General features: G+C 40.1%; 1 protein-coding gene across 1 annotated transcript; it reads left to right on the top strand.

Moving 5' to 3' along the window:
- Nucleotides 1-7567: 7567 nt before the first annotated feature.
- Nucleotides 7568-8590, top strand: LOC114557813 (free fatty acid receptor 2). Its single transcript, XM_028581481.1, has 2 exons — nucleotides 7568-8050; nucleotides 8084-8590. Exons 1-2 carry the CDS (start codon nucleotides 7568-7570, stop codon nucleotides 8588-8590), a joined length of 990 nt encoding a protein of 329 aa, XP_028437282.1.
- Nucleotides 8591-17651: the final 9061 nt, after the last annotated feature.

The raw sequence follows: 17651 nt of genomic DNA, 5'->3' as shown, positions 1-17651 counted from the left end.
AAAATGTTGGTAATCAAGGATCTATTGTACTGTAAATAAAAAGAAGACAAATAATGGAGGCCGGTTTTCAAATAATGGTGACACAATAGACGGGCGGCACAGAGCACAGTTCAACAAGCCCTATAAACAATCAACAAGCTGTTGTTCATATTCATCATTTTCCGGCTCATAATGAAGGGCCGATGACGCAAGAGCATTATTGCTTTGGAACCTCAAATATTAACGCTGTATTCGACTGTGATCTCTGACCACTTTGAAAACACGTTCATACATCCGTCAACCTCGATATCATATCATCTTTTACAACCACGTTGTGAGTTCCCAGCAACACCAGATAACTCAATAAACGCCCACAACCTGGATTCATTGTACAGGTGTGTGACTTGGCCTTAGTCCCAGTAGTGGGTAGAAGTTTGAAAAATCTAAACATTGATCATAAGCTTGAGCAAAGTTACACTGAAAACTAATCTTGGTTTCCATGTTTACAAGACTTACACCAATCATATACAGAGTATCACCACATGCTGTTGGCTGAAATATTAATGTTGGCAGTGTTGAGAGTCTGAGAGACTGCACAGCACTTTGAAATGAGACTACACGATAGTTTCCTTTTGGTATTTTTCTGTAAAAGGAATTGATGTGATCATTATAAAACTGATTAGCTGGTATGGGCGGGCAGCCAGGCGCTGGAAATCTATTTTGCCTCAATGGCTTTTACACTGTCGTCTATTTTTCCTTACAGATTTCCGTCCGAACAGTTGTTCTTTGGACTCAGGTCGGACTTGATAAGGTTGCCAGCCAAATGTGCAAGATTATCTTTTCAACAAAGCAAGCTTTATTTTATGAATGTGTCACTGGGAACAAAATGAGTCCAGCTATATCAGAAGCAAAGTCACTCTTCAAATAGCAATATGGTAGCTTAGCAGCCACTGAACTCTTCTGTCAGGATGGTAGAGTTATATTGTTATTTTTTCTCCTCTGCTACAAATATAAGGAAGCTTATAGGTTCATGCTCTGGGTATTAAAAGAGGGATTAGTGAGGAGGCTTCTGGGACGCTCAAGTCCGTGAAGCACAGAACCACAATCTCTTCATTGTTGAGATATCTACTTGATGTAACACAATTAACTTTTTATTTCAAATGCAATGAGGTCTCTGAGGAAGCAGATTGCTGTGGAAATCATTCTATATGTTTTGCATCTGGCCTGTTGTGGCTGTGTGCACAGTCCTTTTGTGAGATAATGGTTTGTCTTTTCTGATGTGGACCAAAACAAATTTGCTGATAAGAAGCAGTTGAGTCTGTCACTGCAATATGCTGCTCAGATAAACTGTGAAATTGGACAAATTAGCTGTATGAGCTAGCAAGCCTTGCTGTTTCTACAGTGTTCAACTAAATAAAAACAAATAGTGTGACTTATGACAGTTGATTGTTAACAACATACTGTAATTAATGCAGCCCATTAGACCTCCGATCAATGGAATGCAATGGTAAGACAAGAAGTTAAATATTCTGTATAATAATAAATTCTGTATATAAATTCTACGGAAAGGGATGATTTGCCGATTTTAATCCAGGTCTATGTCAACTTTAAGAGTGCAGTGTGTTTAGATGAATGGTGTTTGGCTTTCTTCTGTGGCGCCAATGCACGGAGGAGCAGAGCAGTGAACCTCAGGGATGCGTTTTGCGTCATCCTGCGGATCTCAATAGACCTCGCATACTTTGTATTTATACTTCTATAATACAATTCAGCAGGAAATGTTACTTTTCTGATTAAGATTTTATAAAGAAAACATATGATAATCTTATAACTTACAGCACATGCATTGTTAAAGAGTAAACATGTGGTTTCTAACCATTTTGACCTCTTATTAAAAATCAGTTGGGACCATGTTTCATCATGTTTGAAAAGTCTGTGATTTGTTAGCAATGCCACGAAAAGAGAGATTTCCCCTCTTAACTTCAACTCTCCAATATTTCACAAAAAAAGCAATATGTTGGGAACCACTGTACCTAGCTGTAAAGTAGTTCAAACTAGAAGGGCACTCGAAGAGCGCAGGCCTCCGCCATGGGATGCCCCATCTCACAATGTTAATGTGAATTTTCCCAGTCGGGAAATCATTTTTCTGATTATTTTGCGCAAATGTCCTATCTCGTAATGTTAACGTACCGATAAGTGAAACATGATTTTTGTATCTGCACTGTTATTAAGATCCGCTCCAAAATGTAATGGGTTCTTCCCTGGCCCATGCTACACCCTTCTGCCAAGTTTCATGAAAATCGGGCCAGTAGTTTTTCTGTAATCCTTCTGACAGACAAACAAAAGAACAAACCGAACCGAAAACATAACCTTTTAGGTATCAGCTCCACCTTGGGCAGCTACAACAGTAAAATGCTGCTTACACATTGATCATCAGAATTACCAATTTAACAATGTCCTTTATAATGATCAGTTACATGAGCACATTTTCTGCAGAACGTGTATACGCATGTTTGACTGATAACACTTCTGTTCCTGACGTAAGCAAGATGTTATTATTATAACGTTATAATAAGTAGGAGTTTTACATGTGGACTATTTTTTTTTGCGATCAATTGTTTATTGAAAAATGTACAAAATATATATAATCACATCATATACACAATTTTTCCTTTCTTTTCCTAACATCAATGTAACAGAAATAAAGTCCTTTGCACATCATTAGGAAAGCAACAGTATTAGGACACCTATAACACCCCACACCCCCCCACCCCAAGGCGACTCCCCATAATCCCCCCCACCCAGGATCTCTCCCCAAATAAAAATGTAACAGAAAGATCAAGGTCGACCATGCTGCACCCTTTCTTTAACTAACTTGTATGCTGCCTCCCATGCCTGCATATGGGCAACGGACCACTCCATCAGCACAATTTCAAGAAATGAATTGGCCCAGTGCTGCCAAGCCAAGGAATTTGGCGGCTGCCACCTAAGGGCCAGCATCCTCTTGGCTGCTGTGAGTCCGGCCCATAGAATACGTTTATGCCAGAAGAGTCATCATTAAGCAGAGGTATGGGAAACTGGGATCCTGATCTTAAGAATGTCACTTAAAGTTAGAGATATTTCCTTCCAGAATCTAACCACGCCGGGGCACTCTTTAATGCTTTTTTGCTTAAAGGATCTGAATACGACTTCCCCCACTTACGTACAGATCACATGTTTCTTAAATACAGCAGCAGAGGTTGAGAAAAATGAAAGGTTTTGTGCTTTTCTAATGTGGAGTTGCAAATGTCATCAGTTGTATATTTAGTTCCTTCCTGTTTCTCATAAGTGTGTTTGTATTTACTCCATTTACAGGAAATCAAAGAGGGGAAGCACACAATCACATCCACTTATTCTACCACTCGATCATCTCCAACCTCCTCTTTCTCTTCATACCTGCTCTTTAAAAGGCTGTTGACGACAGCCAGCTCTTGTGTACGCTGCCCATGTTTGTGCTCTTTAACAACATAAGCACACTGACATTTTGTTCATAACAGCCATGTCAATTGAACTTCAAAGCGGCCTTTCCCAGTGAGAACAAAGCAGAGGGACGCAGTGACGGCCAGTTCAATTTCTGGGTTATTATCATCATGCAACAATATGGTGGCTCTTATTAAGGTTTAAGCTGGTTCCTAAAGACCAACACTTATTCTTATATTTTTCAATTCATTATTTCTATAAGTCTGATATTAATTAATAAAACGTGTGTCGGCCACATTTATTTCCTCCATGAACATTCAGAGACTCCATGAGACACTAAAACACTCCTTTAAAATACTCACTAATGTAATTAGTTTATAGTTAGCAGCTCCATTAAGCCTTATTGTCCGCCCTCTCTATTTAACCTCTGGGATACTTAAGAGGGAAAAAAAAAATCAGTGAGGCCAATAAACTTTTAGAAAACAATGTAAAATGTAAGAAGAAAAAATCTTTTATAGATTTTTCTCAGAGGAACCGGCATTTGCACGTCGTTTCTAATATTTCAGACCTGATACATTGGCACACCAATAAATCGTTCTGCTCCTTGCTTTTATAATGTATGATATGATTCGAATCCCGCTGCTTCCGCATTTTCTCTGTACCTCTCTGTACCTCAACACTGTGCATCTGAGCCATACCTTACTTTCCATACCATTCCAACCATACAAATATCATCCTGTTGCATCAGCTTTGTCAGACTTTATTCCCATTGTCCCAAACTCAACTGAAAATCACCTCAGGGTTGTGGGTCTGCTACTCTTATTCACAACCTGTTTTCACACTACTCAGCCTGTTTGACGCTGTTTGACACACACACACACACACACACACACACACACACACACACACACACACACACACACACACACACACACACACACACACACACACACACACACACACACACACACACACACACACACACACCTGCCTAGAGGCTACATTTCTTGTTTATTTTGTGCATTTATAAGCACATGTAACACACCTGGAAAAATGAATTCCCCATGTGTGTTGCCATAGTGCCCTACTATTGCTCCTACAAATGCTACTGCAAATATTTGCGGTAGCTAAAATAGCTAAATAGCTAATAGCTAAATATCTGCTAAAAAATATAGCCTACAGTATGCATCACTATTACTCATAGATGTCAAAACATGTTTTGAATGAATAAACATTTGACTATTTTACAAAGAAAAAGTAGTCAGTATTTCCCTGCCAATTTCTTTTCTAGCAGCGTGGATTTAAACTGCATTTAGACTTTCATGTTGGGAACAAAATGTACAGAAAATATAGCTGAAAAGTTATATTTTCACTGAACAATATGAACAATCTAAATTTGGTTTGGTTTTGGGGGTAGGGGAACCCCAGTATTTCTAAAATCCTGGCTACGGCTCTGCTCAACCTCTTCCTAATTATACTGAAAATAATTCTAGCAGTTAAAGCTATTAACTAAATGAGGATATGTTTAATGATCTAAGCTTGCATGCTTTATATTACATATTCAGCTCTATTTATCGTATAAAAATTTCCTTTGGCAGTGGAGACAACTTTAATTGACTGTGAAAAATGATATTCTGCCTCTGATATCATTTTAGAAGATACAAAATAGGTAAAATATGGAATGTGAAAGTGCAAAACGGGACCCTGTCTACATTTCTCTTTTGATTTGCTCCTCCGTGACTTGCCAGGAGGATGACTTGTCCCTGGCTAATTGCTGAGAAGGTTGTCCTGCAGTGATGAAATATTACCAAGTGTTACAGGGAAGTTTGAGCTCAAAAAGCATCTTAGAAACCCCATGATGTCACTCTGTAAAACCAGGTCTTACGGTGGAACACACCAGCTTGCATAATACAATGTGACCGTTTAAATGTATGTGTGGAATACAAATGTGATGATTTTTGAACCTCAAACATTAACTTCTTTGGGCGTTCGTCTAGGGTGCAAAGGCATGTAAGAAGTTGAAAGAATGTTTTTGAATAAGATCAAGAGCAGGGGCAGGATGTGACTGACAAGGTAAAGGGGACAAATACCATGAGGACTGATGTCAGACGGTAACAAAATATCCAAAACTCACACATGGGAATCAAATGTTTAAGGACTAAGCTCAAGTGAATGTGCCTCAGAGGGATTTACATACATTAACCAACATCAAAAGGACTCTTTTTTTACAAGTCTGAGTCATTATTACTTCAAAAGCAAGTTTCTCTCACTTTGTGAAATTAACATGACTATCTGTGCCTTCACCCGTTTCACCTCTTTGATAGAAACTTGACCCTGCTGTTGTGATGAAAGGCAGTAAATACAAAAAGGCCACTGATCTCCAACACCCCTGGGTGTTTTTCTTCTGCACACAGAGTGATCTCACAATGAGAAGTCTCATCAGTCTCTGAATAAACCACAAGTCATTTTTTTTATGTTATTGTGTGCAGTATATGGCTGTACAAACAACTGGCCTCTGTTTGCCTAACCATATAGCTGGCCCTGCTGTCCTCACCATATGTTGTGAAGACAGGCACTGCTCTGACAGCAGGTCATCGCTTTTGTCTCAAATGCCTTTGCTCTCCTTTTTTATAATGAAGAGGCATCCATGTAGAAGCACTGGGCATGGATAACTAAATATGATTTAATAACCTATGATCAGACAGGCTTGCAGAGACCGTCTGCGCCACTCGTATTGCAAAAAGGCCAGTTGTTACCCCGGAAACCATGTTTGGCGAGCGTGGGAGATAAATAGCAGCAGCATCTCCCTAATAATAATTTCCATTATCTGCGCTGGATGTTTAGATTATCATGTAAATAGGGGACGTGTTTGTCGACAGCAGGTAGGAGCTGGAGGCTGGTGAATAGAGGAGATCAAATAAAACAGTTGAGCAATCACCACATGCGGCTGTGCCAAGAAACACGCAGTGGAATAAGGTAAACCACAATTATTCTTCTTTTTGATGTTTTTCTTTAAATAAATGTTGAAACAGAAAGCTTGTAGAGGTGGTGTTAACTGACCGCCACCGCAGAAAAGGAGGAAGTCTTCAATTGCTTAAGTGGGTGGCACTTCTTCGGTTTCGTCACATTTTTCTTTAGAACAAAAAAAAAACGTTGTCCACCTTTGACCATGGACTATAAAAGTTAAGCTTCTGTCACACACTATTTACTCGTTACAGAAACGGTAAGAAACTAACTTTTCTTAATATCACAAGTTCCTTAAATGTTATTTTCTTTAAAATTAATGAAATTGTTCTTTAGATGCTCTAAATTTTCCTTCAGCCTTCATTATTTTTTAAATATTTTCCTTTATGATAAGATGCAGGAATTAGATACAGATATTCTTTTGATGACAAAAGTGTGTTGTAAAGTTGTGCCAGCTAAAGCTTTGAGACACTTATTTCCCCAGTGTAGTCATTACGTTTATGAGGGTCATCATTTTAACAGCATGTCCAGTATTTGTGCATATACTGAAAACCGGGGCTGGAAGGTAATGATAAATGCATCATTGTGCTGTGTTTACGACACAGAGGAAGCAATAACGCAACATTACGGTTTGTATACAATCCCATGTGCCAGACCAAAACACTGGCTCCTCATTAAGAGATAATTCAGCTCTACAATAAACTCTGAAGTAGGGATATAGAAATAAATTTAAAGGGAATATAGAAGGAAAAAAAAAGGATTTAGAGTTTATTTCTGGCTTCTTCCTCTGGTCTTTCTGCTTGTGGGCTAAAATATAATGTATATGAAAGCAGTGCACTCTTACAGCAGGTGTCAAATGGACAGTATAGGTAGAAAAACTGTGCTGTGCAGTGTGGTAATCTCTTTCCATTCTCTCTTATCAGGAGAGCTCAAAGCCCTCGAGGAAACGATGAGCGTTGGTTTATCGTTTAGGACAGGAAAACCACGCTGTCTCGCCGGGTTTGTTCCAGGCCACTGACCCAATAAGAAGCCTTCGTCTCTTGCGGTTCTGGCTGCCTGACAGATCAAACCTCCTTATGTCACAGTGTATTCGTTCCCCCTGGAGTCAAGGACATAATGTGATACATCTTGATCCCTGACCGACTGATTGACTTACACCGAGGCCACCATGCAAGTGTGCCATACTGGACTTTGTCTGCCTGTCTACGTCATTACCTTTGTGCTGGGCTTCCCAGCCAATGTCCTCGCCTTCTATACCTTCTGCAAAAAAGTGAGGCAGAAACCCACCCCGATTGATATCCTGCTCCTCAACCTGACCATCTCTGACCTCCTCTTCCTCCTCTTCCTGCCCTTCAAGATGCAGGAAGTGATAAACAACATGCACTGGGACTTGCCCTACGCCCTCTGCCCGCTGTCTGGCTTCATCTTCTACATGACCATCTACAACAGCACCTTCTTCCTTACTGCGGTCAGCGTAGAGCGCTACCTGGGCGTCGCTTTCCCCATCCAGCACACCCTGAAGCGGCGACCCGTGTATGCTGTCGCCGCAAGCATCTTCTTGTGGATTTTCTGCTTCATCCACCTGAGCATTGTGTTCATCGTGCCCTTTATCAGCACCGAGGACTCGCCGAATACCACCTCAAGCCACAACGTCTCAGCTAGCTCTGCCGTTGGTGACGCAAAGACGGAGGTGTGTTATGCGAATTTCACAGAGGCTCAGCTGAAGGTCCTCCTGCCTGTGCGTCTGGAGCTCTGCGTGGTACTTTTCTGCATCCCTTTCCTGATAAGCAGTTTCTGCTACATCAACTTCATCAGGATTCTGTCCAAGCTGCAGCACATTGACCGGCGCCGGCGCCTCAGGGCCATTGGCATGGCTTTAGGAACACTGCTGGTGTTCGCTTTATGTTTTGGCCCCTATAACATGTCGCACATTATCGGATTTATTACATGGAAAAGTCCCGACTGGAGAGACAAAGCCCTGCTGTGCAGCACCTTTAATGCTTGTCTCGACCCTCTTATTTTCTACTTCTCTTCCTCTGCTGTGAGAAAGACTGTGGGTAGTGTGATGGAAGGGGTTAAGAGTCGCCTAAACAGGTGCATGTCCTGTCACATGCTCTGGGCCTTGAGGGGTGGGATTAACAAGACTGCAAAAGATAAGGAACACAAACAAGAGGAGATCAATGCTATCTAAGCTGACTGAAAGGAAGCTGTGAGCAGCTGCCTTCCTAAATTTGTTATTTCTTTATCCCCGGAAGCAGGAAATTAATGGCATGTTTATTTGTTTACACGTGAGCAAATGATTTGGCATACTGCATACAGTGCAGCGCGTCTCTGTTTGACTCTCTGATGAACTTTCTACGAGACAAGAGAGGAAACCCTCAGTCCGTCTGAGCAGGTCACAGCAGTGTAATGAGAATGGCACAGAGACAGGCTACTTTGAATCGCCATAAAATGAAAGACATTTCTCCGTTAACAGCAGGATTTCCCAAGATCTCCATTAATGCAGTCAGCGTTGTGGAGTGCCGCACCATCAAAACGAATATCGTACCAACAGCTGCGGACATCACCTCTAAGAGAAGTTTGTTTTTCTAACAGCTTTGACCATGAACAGGATATGTCATCTGATGCAACACCACACTCATTATGCGGGGGTGATGTGGTAAAAGAAAAGAGAAATGAAGTGTGAGATCTTAAAGAAGATTCAAGCATGTATTGACCTTGTACACCCTTACAAACACATTCAAGTAGCTAATATACAGCTTACAGCTTTTTGTGCGAATTTATATATTTGTGTATTTTGTATTTTGCCTCACATGGCTTTTTCGTGCAGATTTTAGTTTACATGATTTTATATTCATACTATGATTTCCTTATATGGCCCTATTTAAATCATATGTGATACTATAGTAGCATGTATGTATGAATGTATGTATGAATACATGTCAGATACAATGAAGAGATGCATGACAGGGGTTGTTATTATGTAAGACAAAACAGAAATACTATTTTCATACGCAAATCATATAAACGTGTACAGTATATTTTGGATAATGTATGACTCATAGATTCTTTTGTATGTATGTATAATATTAATGATATGTTTTTTAAGGGTAAGTGACGAATGTGAACATGTACATGCATGTAAACATCTAATGCATTACAAAAATGTACATGTGATCACCATATCAGTCATGTGTACAATATATACCTTTAGATTTACATACTTTAAGGACATTCATTAAAATAGTTAAAAATAAAGTTTATTGAGTAGAATAAAGCCTGTTTTCAAGACCACTAGTCTGTTTAAACTGTAGATACATCATCTTTCTCTATATCTAACGGTCAATATTACTGGCAGTGTTTAGTGATCCTGGCAGTGTGGGCAGGCCTATATTTAAAATGAAAACGTGAATCGAGATCTCACCCCACACACTGCACACGTAAACAATGCTATCACACAAGCAAGCGCTGGCATCGACTGTAATCCTGTTTGGTGAGGATTAGGCCTGTGCGGAGGTTGAGCTGATCACTGCATCTGTTTGACAGGTGGATCATGCATGAAGCATTCATTCTGACACACAGACCCGAGTGAATGACTAAGATGTGCAAACTACCAGCCACTGGCACAATGAGCAGATCCAAAAACAGCCTAGTCAGCACGCTGTGGTGATAAAGAGTTACAGAGATAAACAGCTTTGATGTACAGAGAGAAATCAGCATTGCATCAATGTTTAGAGGATATCCAGTATGTGATAGCCAAGCAAAATGTACAGCAAGAGGTTAAAAAATAGGGGAAACTAATAAGAAGGGAGAGGGGGATTATCTTATGTTATATATAGTTAATTCTCGTTTTGCAGCGTTGACTCTGGACTTGATTTGCGTGATGTTGTATGTCAATGGTTGGTCTGCTGAGATGAGCCGCACTGAACACCCGGCAGTCCTTTTTTTCCCCACTTCATTTTGTATTTCCTGGAAGACAATAATTGGTTATTGCGTCAGTGTTGACTTTTTCCTAACAATGCGTGATAGGTTACAGTACAGAGATAAGGCAATAACAAAAACAGCCCTGTGTGTCTATGTGTGTGTGTGTGTGTGTGTGTGTGTGTGTGTGTGTGTACGTGTTTGCCAAAGGCAGAGGCAAATATTGTACTCACATGGTAGACTTCATTCTCCCTGCATGCAGAAATGTTTGACTGCTGTTGAGAGCAAGATCACGTAAATAAAAAAAATATAGTTTTTAACAACTTCCTGTGGTTCTTGCTAGGATGTTTGCTCACATTTACCTTCCAATAAAAAGACCACGGTCATTGCAGAGAGGAAACACATCTTGACAATGTTCAAGTGTGCAATCAGCTCGTTAGGGTAGGCATCTGGAAAGTAGGTCAAAAAAATTATATAAAAGTAGAAAACCAACACTGATTAGCACTGACTTATCATGTTATTGAGCACGACTCAATAATCAAATCAGGAAGGTTGAACTGGTTTTGGTTGATGGACATTTGCCTCCTCGCTGGGAGGAGAGGTGTTTAAACATTTATTGGTAAAATCATTAATTTGTTCAAGTATGCAGTATTGCAGGCAATCTGTTGCCTTGGAATGATCGATGTCTGACCCACATTAACAGTCAAGTAGAGCAAACTCTGAACAAGCGACTTGTGGTGTGTGAGGCCCTGTTGTCCCTGAACTCTTGGTCAGTACAGACTGTGTTATTGGGAAGCAAGTTGTCTATAGACTAGCAAAATGGAAAGAAGTGTTTTGGGTGTCCAGGTTTCCAGAATTAAAAGTCCTGTTCATTTTCTACAAGGTTAGGTGAATTGCAGTTGGAGCACTTCCAAGGCTTGGATAGGAATCAAAATCTATATCAGTACAAGCAACTGCATTAGAAAATATTTGGTTGTTTGATAAAAAGTCAAAGGTACAAGCCTGTGTACATTAAAATACACATATTATATTAATAATGGATCAAATGAACAAATGTAATGTGAATGGAGTCACCTTTAGTGATAAACCCACACAAAATTATTGAAATATTCAGTTTCCTTTTTTTTTCTTTCCTTCAGCTTTTTTAGTGTTATTCAGTTAATTGTTTTTCAGTTCTACGGTTTAGCAGTTATAGAGTCAGATAATTCCCTCAGGAGTTGGTGGAGTCCAAACCAGAGCTAGAAGGAGAGGAATTATTGGGCTCCGGTGGCCAAAAACACGACTCCAAATGAATACTAATGGTGCTCCTTCACTGCTGGATGTGTAAATTGATCAACTGTTGCAATCAACTTTTGAGGTGGAGGAATATATCGGCAGGCTGAAGCTAAAGGTTATACTTTGTATAAACCTGATAATTCATTAAGCAGTTTAAATCAGCTCAATTTCAGACTATGGGTCAATAAAGGAAAATATGTTTTCTCTCAAACAAAAACTGATGGGCATAATATAGTCCAATAAAGTCCTATATTGCTGAACATTTAGGATATCATCGAAACAAAACACATGGGAATTTAAAGTGGTCAAAAATGTTGCACTTCACCACTAATGCCTCCAAGGAAAATTTCTATATTCTATTCCTCTTTTTTATTTACCCCAAGTGAAGGAGGCAGTCAGAGCGGTGGTCATGGCAGGGTGGTCCTGCACCCCACAAGTGAAGGTGATCCCTGTTTCCAAGGACTCCTTCTGTGGGAGGAATAACACACTGAAGAGAAACACTTCCTGGCTGTTGTTGTCCATCATCTGGAAACACTTTGGGTGGCTCGCAGGCATGGAGTTCACCAACCAATCTGAGGACAGCTGGGCTCCGTCAGCCGGGTGTTCTGAAAGGTTACCATGAGGGTTGATCGCAGGAAGGGTGCAATTGGTGACTGACAGGTGATCGATATTGGCTGCTGTGCTCTGGAAGGTCCAGGTGAGGGTGAGCTCGCTGGGGTGGAATCCCCCGGTGAGACAGAAGAGAGCCCACTGACCAGTCTGTGGGTCCGGGGGAATCTGGAGGTAAATCTTGGGAGCAGAAGGTGGTGCTACAGTAGGAGTGGAAAAAGGGTAAGAAACAAAGTAACCACATGGGATGAGATAATTCCGACTGTTAAATTAGGTCATTGCAGCAGTAAATAATAATATGCAGCAAGTGAAAATAGGACATAAATACGAAAGGAGCAAATGTAGTGGCATTAGTCATGCTCATAATGCAGCCATTTATTTAAAAACAAGGACAAATGAAGAGGAAATATGTTGATGAAAAGAATAGGAACATAAATTAAAGTATGTATGCATTTGTAAAGCTGTGTGAGACATAAAGAAAAGGATGTAAAATAGTACATACAGTACAAAAAATAAAACATGCACAATACAATAAATCCCACTACTTCTATTTCAAATATCTATAATTACCATTATAGGCAAATGTTACATTTTCTTTTTTTACCAACAACAAATTAAAAAGCCATTAATGTAAAATAAATATTAACATTTTATAATGGTATTAAACGAGTACATCTGGAATAAAACTATTAATCAAGAATAAAACTGTTATTTTGTGGAGGCAACATTGCATACAGAGAAAATCAAAAGGATGCTTTTCTTCCACATGAAGGATTTCCACATAATAATTTGGCCATCCCTCCCTGCCTTGTTTTCTGGTGAGTTTCAATTCCCTGTGCAAAATCAATACAAGGCACTGCGTATGGTGCCGGGGTGATTATTTCTAGATGTGTCATGAAACTGCTCAGGCAAAAAGAGAAACTCTGAGGGAATTTCACATGGCTTGAATTTTTGTATTGAGCTTGGCCGTTCCTGGTTTGGTGAGTACGGTCCACCCCGGCGCTAGTATCGAGCTGCCTCAAACTAAACACTGTGGCTCTGATGAACAGAATATACAAATGAGACAGAATCACTTGCATGGCCACCTTAATGAATTTTTGAAATGAGCAATTTTGTTTCTCACCCAAGATGAACAGCTCTGTCCCGTTGCCCCACTCTGGGTCTTTTTGCAGGACGTTCAGCTCACAGTAATACCACCCAGAATCCTCCAGTGCTACCTCAGTGATCACCAGGGAAGAAGTCTGATTCTTCTCTACGACGAACTGCCTGGATGACTTTGGGATGAGCTGCTTTTCCGACTTCATTTTGAACCACTGAACCCCATACTTGAGGGATTCAACTTTGAAATGACAGGATAGGGTTGCCGTTTCACCCCGCATCACACTGACAGAGGGAGGGTACTGTCTAACCATCAGTCCCTCTGGGGTTGCTGTCAGGGCTAAAGAGAGAGCCATTAATACAACATGTCATACAAGGAACTTTTATAAAGTCCATAGCAGACACGCGGGTCAACTACAAATCTTTAAATGTGTGTTTAGTATGCCTGGGTGACAGCTGGGACGAAGACAATCAGACAGAAAACTCTAGTACAATTTTATAACGCACCAAACAATTATTGAATGGCCACCAATGTAAGAAACTTCACCTAAAAAAAACTTCTGTTTTTTAAAACTTTTTCAAACAAAGACTAACGCAGACACTCTGGTGTACAAAAGATTTTAACAGCCTTGGAGTGTCTGTTTTGTGGCGACCGCTGTCTAGCTAAGTGTGATGAAGTGATTATTAAGTGTGATGATGAAATACTGCAGATAAGATAAGCAAAACGCTCAGACGCCCACAGTTGGAGAAAGAAGATGAACAAACAGAAAAACTATGGTTCAAAAAACAGATTGCGTCTCTCTACCAGACTACTTACATTCACTAGGGAGGAGGAGGAGCATGCTTTTTGCACTAATTCAATACTTTTTATCATGCAAATAGCCTATGTATATATGAAAATACATGTTATTTAATTCCAAATGTCATATCAAACTTTTGAAATGAACACTCAAAGAAATTAATAAAAAGACAAGCTTAACAGAGATCGAACTTTGGGTGATCGACACATTTTGTAACATGATTGTATTCGGACTGACCTGGTACTTGGCCTGCCAACAAAAGAAGCCAACACAGGCGATGCAGTTTTGCCATGCTGCTGTTGTTCCCCACTCCAAGCTTAAGTGGTGAAATAATGTCTTAGGCACTCTTAAGTCTGAAGCTTGCTGCGCTTTAAAATGTGTCAGCTTGTTTTGTTGCACTCTATGGTTAGACGTGATGGTTCATTAATAGGTCATTCTTCAAAAGAAACCTGAAAAAATACATATGTCAGTGTCTAGGCAAACAATTAGGCACTCTTTCTGCATGCAGACAGAAACCACAGTGCAACAGTAAGCAAATGCTGCTGCCATTATTCTACAGGTTTTTGTTTCCCTCTACAGAGGTGCAGACGCTCTTTAGATCATGAAAACGATTTGATTTGAACAAGATTTGCATTTTGATTTTCGAAGTGATTTTACTGAAGGAATTAATGTCATGTTTTTCCAAAACGCCTTTGGGCACTGAAGGTTTATATTTACATCCAGTTACTTGAGAAACAAGTGCTTAAAAATACCCATATCACAGAGAAACCTTGACACAAGTAGATACGAGTAAACAACTCTGTATTTTGAGTTTTGAGCCATGACATTTTTACAAGGAGTAACAAATTCTTTCTTCTACTTTATATAATTTGCAGCATATTACTGAATGTGTTGATGTTATTCCAAAACTCTTTGAGTTTTTTGTAGCTGTAAATATGAATTTCCTGAGTGGCCTAATGAGCTGCAGTATAATGAATCCAGATATGCCTCCTCTGGGGAGGAGAAGACTTGTGATGCTAGGTGTAATCATCATCATCAAAGCAAGACACAAGTTTTAAAATGTGAGTTCAACTTGAGGGAAAAACAGTCTACCTAAACGTGTCACTCTAAATTGAAAACTACAGATGATCCACTCTAAAAACTAAAACTAAAAACACTACAATTGCAATGACTTAAAGGGGCATAACGTAACGCATTCCTTTGCTTTTTTTTTAAGATTCTTTTTTTGGGGCTTTTCCCTTTATTATGTAGTGACAGTGGATAGACAGGAAAGGGGGAGAGAGATGGGGGCACGCAGCAAAGGGTAGAAGGTTGGATTTGAACCCACGCTGCTGCAGGACTCAGCCAACATGGGGTGAGCACTCTTACTGGGCGAGCTAGAGGCTGCATTACTTTACTTTTTGTAAGTCAAGGGGCTTTACAAACAGCGACAAATGGGACCCTACTTAAACAATCAATTCTTTGAGACTGTTCTTCCCTGAAAAACGCTCCTATAAGTAGCAAGTATGACGGGAGCAAAGCAGGAAGTAAGGTGACAAAGTCTAAGAGTGCCTAATTCCACAGCAGGGGGAATCATCGTGATAACTTTCACATCCCCAAACCCTAACCCAAACCACAATCTTTTTCTAACCCTAACCCAAATCCTGTCCAGTGGTTCTTTTAACTTGCTTTCAATATCTTGGTTTTGTTTAAACAGCTTTTATATAACCAAACTTGTTTTTTTTATCAGTGGTCCCCTTGTGCCTTGTAAACATGTGTGAGCTGCATTGAAGGTGAGGATGAGGAGACACAGATGTTTGTCATTGAAAAGAGGACAAGTAGAGAGTTAGCACATTAAAACAGCCAGTATTAATCAAAATAGACCCTGACAAACTAGTTAAAAATGACTTATTTTCATATTAATGATTGGTAACGATAATGATTTCATTATGAATATCACCCACTAATAACATTTAAATAATTTGTTGGCTGAAGTGATTTGATATGAGCCATTTGTTCGGACAGAGTCTCATCAAACCAGACATTCTGACATTTTAATAAAAAACCTGCAAAAACAACAACAGCAGAAGCTCTTTACTCAGCAGGAAGCAAAAAGCAAGCAGAAGCAGCTTGCCTGACCTCACCTCCTTTCCAACCACAGGGGCCAACAGAGAGCCTCGCTTCCAGCAACAAACCACACACAGCGAGTTCTGTTAAAAACAAAACAGATTTTTATTTTTTTGTCTCCCTCCACTTGAAATGATTTTTAACTCCACTTCATGGATTTTGAAAAAAAAAAAAAAAAAAAAAAAAAAGACACTCCAAAATAAAAGTCAAAGAAGACAAGTTCATCAACGAAATGATTAAAAAAGAAGTACAATCATCGCTTCACAGCACTGAACATCTGTCAGGATGGGAGACAAATATATTTTTCCTTTCATTGTTTTATTTCTCTATATTTTTCTGTGTGTTTACGTTGATGAAACCTTGATAAACGTAACAAATGGCTGTAATTCAGGTCTGCGTTATGTATGAACCAAACATGCCTCAGAGAATACACACACACACACGCATGCACGCACGCGCGCACGCACGCACACACGCACATGCTTGCATTTGAAGTCCTTGAATTACTCATGCTCATTGTGGAGGTCTATACACACTTGCACATACGCACAGATGTAAAGGTAAACACACTTACTCACACACACACACACACACACACACACACACACACACACAACATATATCATTTATATTATTATATTAGCAATGTCAGAGTGGGCAAACCTAGATTACTGAGGGGTGGGAGGGCAAAACCTTTACAGGTTATCTCCACACAAAAAGAAACAGGACAGGAAGAATGAAGGAAACTAAATCTCTTTGTGTGTGCGTGCGTACGTATGTGTGGGCATGTGTGTAGAGGGAGACAGAGCAAGATAAAAATAAGAAGAGGAGAGGAGAAAGAGAGAGAGCGAGGGAAGAAAAAAAAGAGGAGCTATATAGAGATAGAAAGAGAGAGAGAGAGAGAGAGAGAGAGAGAGAGAGAGAGAGATGGGTCCAACATTCAACACTAACCTAAACTCATTCCCTCAATTATACACGGTGGGTTCTCTTCTGGTAAATGTAGTTATTAGTTACCAAATGAGACATTTTCCATTACTCTGCAGTGAGGGTTCCTGCAGTCTGTTCAATGTTTTTGCCCTATTGATGCACACAGCACATGCCCAGCCCCTATCATACATCCTGTCATGTATCCCATCCTCCAGTGCACCTTACCCGGTAATAAGACACTTGTAGCCCGTATCGGCGACTTTACCACAGCCCTACCGTCTCATAACTGCAATATAAATCAGCACAAAAACACCAGTTGGTGCTGAAATCCACGTTTCCCCTGTCAGTTCTCAGCACCACAACCAATATTTACCCCTCGGTTGATTGACGAGGAAAATGCCAGGCGTAGGCTGGTGATTCAGATAGGCCAAGTAATGGGACTCTTTCAATGTTGAAGATGTGAGGTGGGCGACTTAATGACTAGGGGAGACGTGGTAGGCGAGATGCCTCCATTGT

The sequence above is a fragment of the Perca flavescens genome, chromosome 6 (genome assembly GCF_004354835.1).
Source record: "Perca flavescens isolate YP-PL-M2 chromosome 6, PFLA_1.0, whole genome shotgun sequence".
Lineage (NCBI taxonomy): Eukaryota > Metazoa > Chordata > Actinopteri > Perciformes > Percidae > Perca > Perca flavescens.
The sequence above is the reverse complement of the archived record's forward strand: the minus strand, read 5'-3'. Positions and strand labels throughout refer to the sequence as shown.